This window comes from Cherax quadricarinatus, chromosome 9, assembly GCF_038502225.1.
Source record: "Cherax quadricarinatus isolate ZL_2023a chromosome 9, ASM3850222v1, whole genome shotgun sequence".
Classification (NCBI taxonomy): Eukaryota; Metazoa; Arthropoda; class Malacostraca; order Decapoda; family Parastacidae; genus Cherax; species Cherax quadricarinatus.
In genome coordinates, this window is record NC_091300.1 from 49,828,267 (window position 1) to 49,836,204 (window position 7,938).

The window sequence follows — 7,938 nt, forward strand, 5'->3', positions numbered from 1 at the left end:
TCCCTACGAGCCCCGTGAGGGCGGGGAATGTGGTTTGTACCTCCTCCCATGGGAGACTTAGGTCTCAGACACTCCCTAGATAGGGAGCCAAAGCCGGGCCACCACTTGGAAAAGGCCCGGGCCGGGAGAATACCGGCGAATCTTTAAAAATAATAATAATAACCTATTGAACAAAAATGACATGTTAATGTCTGCACATCTCAGAGTGAACGCGATACTTTATTTTAATAAAACCCAAAAATGGTGAAACATATTATTAAGCATATCAGAAGAGGTAATCTCAATAATTGCTTTGATTCCAACTATTCCAAATCTTTTGGCAATTTTAGTAAAATTTCAAATTTCAAATTTGTTCCTACTCAGACTAAACTTATGTGGGCATCAACCCTCTTATGGAAAGCATCATTGATAATAATTTGAAGCCGATTAGAAGAAGTATTTTTTAGTTATTGAAATTAATATCACTATTTCTTCAACATAATTGGTAAATTGCAACTCATGCCACCTAATAACAGCGTTACAATAGTGTTCAAGAAACCACACCACGTAGAACTGCAAACGATAATTTAAGTTGTGGGGCTTTTAAGTTGTGGGGCTTTTAAGTTGTGGGGCTTTTTAAGCTCCTCAGACGCTGTTCGGAAACTCAAGACACTGGAAGAGAAAGGCGACAGCCCTGGGGTCTCTAATAGTTTCGATGAACCTATAGTGCAAGCTCCGGGTGGATACCCAAACTCAAAACAACAATAATTAAGCACTATGGTAACTTAATAATGACACTGCTATTACAAAGCTGGTAATAATAATAATAATAATAATAATAATAATAATAATAATAATAATAATAATAATAATAATAATAATAATAATAATAATAATAATAATAATAAATGCGAATATAGATTTTATAGCATAACCATCATGTGACAGTGTTTGGTAACTGACATGTGGGTTACGAACGTTCAGTCTAGGTAGGATAGGCTAGATTACAGTAGTTATATAAAACGCTTACAGCACAAAAAATTACTGTAATAAATACTGATTCTTGATAAACGTGAAGATGAACATTAGCTGAAGCTGAGGAAAATGTATCAGTGTGACACTATTTCTCGTTTTCACTTACCTCTAATTTGAATTTTCTCTTTTTAGCCTGCAGTTGTTTGTCTTTTGCAGCTGCTATTGCAAGTTATAACACTATAAATAATTCAATAAAGAATGCTGGCAATCCTGAACCTGGGAAGTCTGAGGAGCAATATAAAACTGACAATATATCAAGTTAAGATGGAGATCATGCTACCGATTGAGCATTATATGGTGAGGCTGCTCAGCTGGAATCTGAACAGGAAAACAGATGGTAATCAAGGCTGAGTTTTCATCAGGAAAGAAGCGGTGGAGTATTGACCGCATCTCATGTCTCTTTTGTCATGCCACCTACAATAATACATATGTTATCCCTTCAATACTTAATGACTTAGCATTCAGACCATGAAAACTAATAAAAAAATAAAGATAACTTTGGCAACGTACTGGAAGCACCGATCAACTCTCGAAAATCATGTCAAGCCTCTAGCAACAAATCATTTATTTTCGCTTCGCTGAAGATGGCACAGTTCATCCCGAAGACAAAACAACCTGTTACTGAGCTCGAAAATATTATATTGTTATCACTTAAAGTGACGGTTGACCTAGTACATGGAGGGAAGGAAGTAGTAAAGAAAGTACAGTAAAACACGAAGCTGAACTTTGGTGTTCGTTGATGATTTGAAGGAGCAACTTGTTGAAAAGTTAGGTTAATCATCTTAGTTAGGCATTGAGCTGGACAAAACAACAGATGTGGAAGGAAACAATATTCATTGTCTACTGTCGCTCTCTGGATTTACCGTCTAAAAACATAGTTAAAAACTATTTGCGTTGCCTCCTACTCGAGGTATCAGCAACATCAAAGAATATTTTCCAGAAACGAAATAAACTTGCGATTGAAGAGAGCAATGAAATGTCTTTATTACCGCAGTAATGGATTTAAATTAGGTAAGTTTAGATTTAGAAAGGACATAGGAAAGTATTGGTTTGGAAATAGGGTAGTTGATGAGTGGAACAGTCTACCTAGTTGGGTTATTGAGGCTGGGACTTTGGGTAGTTTCAAATTTAGGTTGGATAAGTACATGAGTGGGAGGGGTTGGATTTGAGTGGGACTTTCACACCAGAGCTTATTTCTTGGGTGGCATTGAAAATTGGGTTGGGCAAATGTTTTGTTAGTGGGATGAATTGTAAAGGACCTGCCTAGTATGGGCCAACAGGCCTCCTGCAGTGTTCCTCCTTTCTTATGTTCTTATGTTTTTAAATCAGTTATTGTAGATCAGATAGTGCAAGGGCAATTGATGGAGCAATCAACATGTGAAGAAAAAAAAAACAAGGTTTATAACCATTTTGTGTCGCAATTCATGTGTTATTCGAGAAGCCCTTGTTGCTAAGCGACTGAGTGAGAACAGGAACAACCACTCAGATAAGTTATTTAGAGCTACATGATGTTAAAATGGTGAAATGAATTTGGGTTCAGGCGAAAAAAGAAAACTTCACCAAAACTCTCTTTCATACCGAAGTGTGAGGGCTCTTCCGTGAGAAGCCTCTGAGCTGACCGTTAGCACTCACACAAAGGTTCTGTGCCTTCTCCATACACAAAGAAAAATCTAGGACATCTTCATGGTATAAAAACTTCTCTTACATGGTGTCAGTTTTCGATCAAATAACTACTACACTCAACATGAGCGTCCAAAGGAGTAAGGAGATTTTCATGGCAATCGGAAAAAATAAATGAATTTAAATTGTAGATGCATAAGTGGACAGACAACGTATAAAAATTCTACGCTAATTTTACAACATTTGATAACTTTATGAGAGAATGTGGCCGGGAACATGGAGTACAGGCAATGGAAGATAAGTAATTGGAGATGCGAATGTCCCACTTGATATATTCAGTCACCATACTTTGATATAAAAACTTCAACGTGAATCCATAACCCATTTGATGATGATGGGAGGGATTGTTGACTCTTCTGATGCTTTGTTGGAGCTTCGAACAGATTGTGCTGAAATATCAGCCTTCAAAACAACTGCACAAGCCATGCATGGATTTCTGGGTTATCCTGTTGGATATTCTAGAATATAAGTTCTTCGTCAAGCAAGCAGAAACCATGTTCGTGCAGATGCCATCATGTACGTGTGAGCAAGGCTTCAGCGTTGGTTTTAATCAAATCGTATAAATAGAATACAATTTTGACTGTGGAGTCGCTGATGCGGAGTACACTGGAAACCCACTTTATGCTTCAATTTAAGCTGATAACAGAGAAATTACAACAGCAGCCAAGCCACCGAATTTCTTTAACGTTTATAATGTTACATCTTCTTTAATCATTATTATTCTTTGATATAAATTACTTTTGCTCTACACTGCATATTATATATATTCATTTATACAGAAAATCAAAATGGCAAATATAAAAATGTGAAACTGCTGTTCTCTCTCTAGTTCGCTCTCTCTTGCTCTTTCATTCTCGCTCTCTCTCTCTTTCGTTATCTCTCTCTCTCTCTCTCCTAGAAAAAAAGGGTGAACAGTAATGACGTAGAGAAGAGCTCTGATACGTCACTCCAGTCATTTTACATATTTAAAATTGCACTACAAGAATCGTTTAAGAATTTTGTTTAATGTTACTAGTAACACTTTAAATAATCCAAAAATAGTTGTTCATCAAGATGAGTTAGTAAATAACACTTAATATGCTTCTAGAAATTAAATGCGTTTCAGTCAGTGACTGATTTGAGAGAGATACCTCTCGCATTCTGAGCTTACCTCCAGCGTCCTGTATCTGAGTGCAAGCAGGAAGAACATCAGTCATGACTCACGAAACAGTAATTAAACGATTGCAAACAAACTAAGGAACGTGTGGAGTTTGAACCCATGGTGAATCGACAAACTCCAGGCCAGTGCATACGCTACTAGACCAGTTTCACGACACACTCGCCATGGGTTCAGACTCCACCCGTTCCATGGTTTGAAGAGCAGATAATATCCATCAAAAAATTTCAGGAGCTAGAACTCAACCTAGTCAAACAACGTGATTTTTTTTTGTTTTCAATGCGAGTCTTGGTGCCATACCATAAAAGCAATAGACTGATATTTATGAAGCTCTCAGCAATTATTCTTCTATGGTGGGCAATGTATTTGAGCAATCCATTTAAAAATAAATTTAATTAAATATCTGAATTAGGCTGATATTCTTTTGTGATGTAATGTAATAAATGCTATTTAGTGAACAGTTAACGGGAAATGAACAAACAGTGACACGCTAATGACTTATAGTGCCTCCATAATGTTAAAACTTTCATTTTGATAAATATGTTCCTTAGTGGTTTAGAAGCGAGAGCATAAAAATCATAGTTTTTTTTTAATAAATTGGCACCAACGAAGCCCAATATAAATCAGAAGATACAGCTGAATTGAAAATTTTAATTTTAAATTAAAAGGCATCTCATGTTATCCAGTTATCAGTTTATCAAGCTGTTTTAATTGAGCTATTTAAATGTTAATTTATCGGTTTCACTAAATACAATGGAATATTGGTATCCATGCGATAACATGTTAATGTCTCTTACTAATATGGCACCTAGAGGTGCCATATTAGTAATACGGTACCTCTAGGTGCCATATTACTAATATTAATAAGGAAAACAGACTACCCCAACTATGCTTAGAAAAGCTAACTGTGTCACGTTTTCAGAGTTAGTCATGGTTGAGTTCTAGCTCCTGAGCCTTTTAATTGTGCTTATCTGCAGCTCCTAGGTAGACCTACTAAAGATGTTAAGTGACAGTTGTTGGGCTTGCTGAAAGTTGCTGAATTAAAATTCCTGAGCATTTCTTAAGGTTTTTATCTCTGTTTAACCTCTGTTGAGAGTTTGTTTATAAATTCTAATTCTCTCGAGGGACTCAGCTACAGCTCCTCGGCCTTTTCAGCGTTTAGAGTTACTGTTACTACGCTTCCTGTATGAGGAAGAGTGAGCTGGGGTTATGTGAGACCAAGGTTATCAATCTCGGATTGCAGAGCAACTGCACCATAGCTAGTTGCAAGAAGGAATGGAAACAACGGAACAAATGATTTTTGGGGGAATAATACTGCATTCCTTTTTAACATTGGCGAGTGCATAATTAAATTTTTAGTAACATTAAACAGAAGCCTTGCACAGAAACAAATCTATATTCAATTTTAAATACAAAGAACCTAATCAACAATTTTAAGATCAGCAATATCCCACATAATGAAGTCAGAGATTTTGAAATAAAGTTCAGTGTCTCAGTAGTTGTCATTGTCGAGTACAATCACTGTCGAGTACAATCACTGTCGAGTACGATCACTGTTGAGTACAATCACTGTCGAGTACGATCACTGTCAAGTACGATCACTGTCGAGCACGATCACTGTCGAGTACAATCACTGTCGAGTACGATCACTGTTGAGTACAATCACTGTCGAGTACAATCACTGTCGAGTACGATCACTGTCGAGTACGATCACTGTCGAGTACGATCACTGTCGAGTACGATCACTGTCAAGTACGATCACTTTCGAGTACGATCACTGTCGAGTACAATCACTGTCGAGTACGATCACTGTTGAGTACAATCACTGTCGAGTACAATCACTGTCGAGTACGATCACTGTCGAGTACAATCACTGTCGAGTACGATCACTGTCGAGCACGATCACTGTCGAGTACAATCACTGTCGAGTACGATCACTGTTGAGTACAATCACTGTCGAGTACAATCACTGTCGAGTACGATCACTGTCGAGTACGATCACTGTCGAGTACGATCACTGTCGAGTACGATCACTGTCGAGTACGATCACTGTCGAGTACGATCACTGTCGAGTACGATCATTGAGTCTTTACACAGGTAAGCTAATGTTTGATACCAAATGTCTCTATTATTATAATAATATCACTACGGGTTAATGCTACCTATGTGTAATCGTCCTTATATTTAATTTAATGTTCTTCCACTTCCATACAAGATCACTAGGCTGCCACTAGCAACCCTGAATAATATTCACTGTATTAATTCTAATTTTTTATTGCTATATAAAATTGAATTTCTACTTGCACTCAAGAAATATGAAAAATTAATGTAATATGAAAATAGTTTGGATACTGCCTATACACGAATAGATGCAATATGTCATTTTGCAGCAAATTAATGTGTTCATAACGCACCTATGAACTATTTTTTTAAGAATTTGTTGAAATTTGTTGTTTAAAGGTTAAACAGTGTTGAAGAAGATTCTCATTATCACTGAGAATCACAGGATTGTGATGTGACAGGGACGAGGGGTATCCTTGATAAGATCCACCAAACCTAATTTATAGAGGTACCTAACATGGTTCCCCTGCTCCACTCTACAGAGTTGTAAATGAAAAAAAGAACAGCAAAAACTTTGACCAAAACTATTTTCAATGACAATAATGTGTCAAACATATTTAAATATTCTGTTTTTCCTTAAGTATCTTCAAAATGTCATTATACCTGTTTCCATACACACTAATATCCTCATATGTGTTTCTCTATGCTAATGTCATGGTCTGCTCCATCTAATGTGACAAGATGGTAAAAATGCACGAAAATTAAGTTAATTTAATGATATATTACTATAAAACAAATCTGGGGCAAAAATATACCATCGTATAATAGTATAACTTCTACACAACACTTAATTTATGGTTCACCTACCAGAGTAAGCATAGATGGCAGAGATATGATAGCCATGAGAGCACAGATGAAGGCTTTCCTGCCAAAAGTTGCTCGTGCTAAGCGAGTGGAGAGCCGACGAAGGCTTACTGGTAAGACTGGAAACTCTTCGGCCATCACCAGCAACAAACCTATTGCCAAAAGGATAGTTGCAGGCAAGAAGGGTGGCAACAGTACTTCCACTCTGCAATGATAACCAAAAAATTAATGGATAGTCACTGAAAAGGTCTTATAATAAATGTGTTGAACAGTGTGCATTTTTATGTATACAAGCTTTTCTTAAGTTTATGTTACACTAAATTTATGATGTAAACACATAACTAGGTACTGCAGTAGCATGTTGTATAATAAAAACTTAATAATTACTGTACTGACCTTCATTCTTCAAGGAAATACAGTACTCATGTCATATAGTATGCATAAATTCTTTCCTTCAGTTCATTTTTTATCATTATTTTACTGTTTTAGTTGCTTCAAAAATTCCCCGAAAGTGTTCTGCTGGACTCTCTGAAGAATGGTAACCCATTCACCGCATCATACCTCGCCCAAATGATCTAAAATTAATTTCTTAAAGAAAAAACGTAAATCCTCAAGTGTAATATTATTTTGTAATAAAAAGGGACAATAAGCTTTCCCTTTTTCGCAATTATTTCTCATAAATATTGTATTGGTAATGAACACCAAATTCTTAAAATTTGTTTCAACATATCACAGTGACAGTTGATACTCGATCTAAAATATTACTAAAAGTAAACCATTTAGTCACATTTACAAATACTAATAAAATAGTGTATTAATGTTGGGAGAATTACTGACAATATATAAAGTAAAAGGACACAAGTGCAACTAATGTGACATTGTATTGTGGCAACGTTTCGCTCTTCTGGAGAGCGAAACGTTGCCACAATAAAATGTCACATTAATTGCATTTGTGGCCTTTTACTTAACTAATAAAATAAATGCATTATTACACATCATTTCATATATATAATAAAGCATGATAACTGAATTTTTAGAATGTATAATAGCCTAATAATTTTCATATGAAAATATTTGTACAATTTTTATAATGACAAAAGCATATGTATCAAATGACAGAAATAGATTCTGATAAATGCATAATGGTTTTAAACGTTGTCATG

The 7,938-nt window shown here is 35.9% G+C and overlaps 1 protein-coding gene across 1 annotated transcript in view; it reads right to left on the reverse strand.

Annotated features, from left to right (window-relative positions):
• LOC138852472 (adenylate cyclase type 8-like) overlaps positions 1-7,521 on the reverse strand; it is a 60,742-nt gene extending 53,221 nt beyond the window's left edge. Inside the window, exon 1 of the mRNA XM_070083422.1 lies at positions 6,779-7,521. Within this exon, the coding sequence (XP_069939523.1) occupies positions 6,779-6,913 (135 nt within the window). The 5' untranslated portion in view covers positions 6,914-7,521. The remainder of the gene's footprint in view (positions 1-6,778) is intronic.
• Between the last annotated feature and the right edge of the window lie 417 nt (positions 7,522-7,938).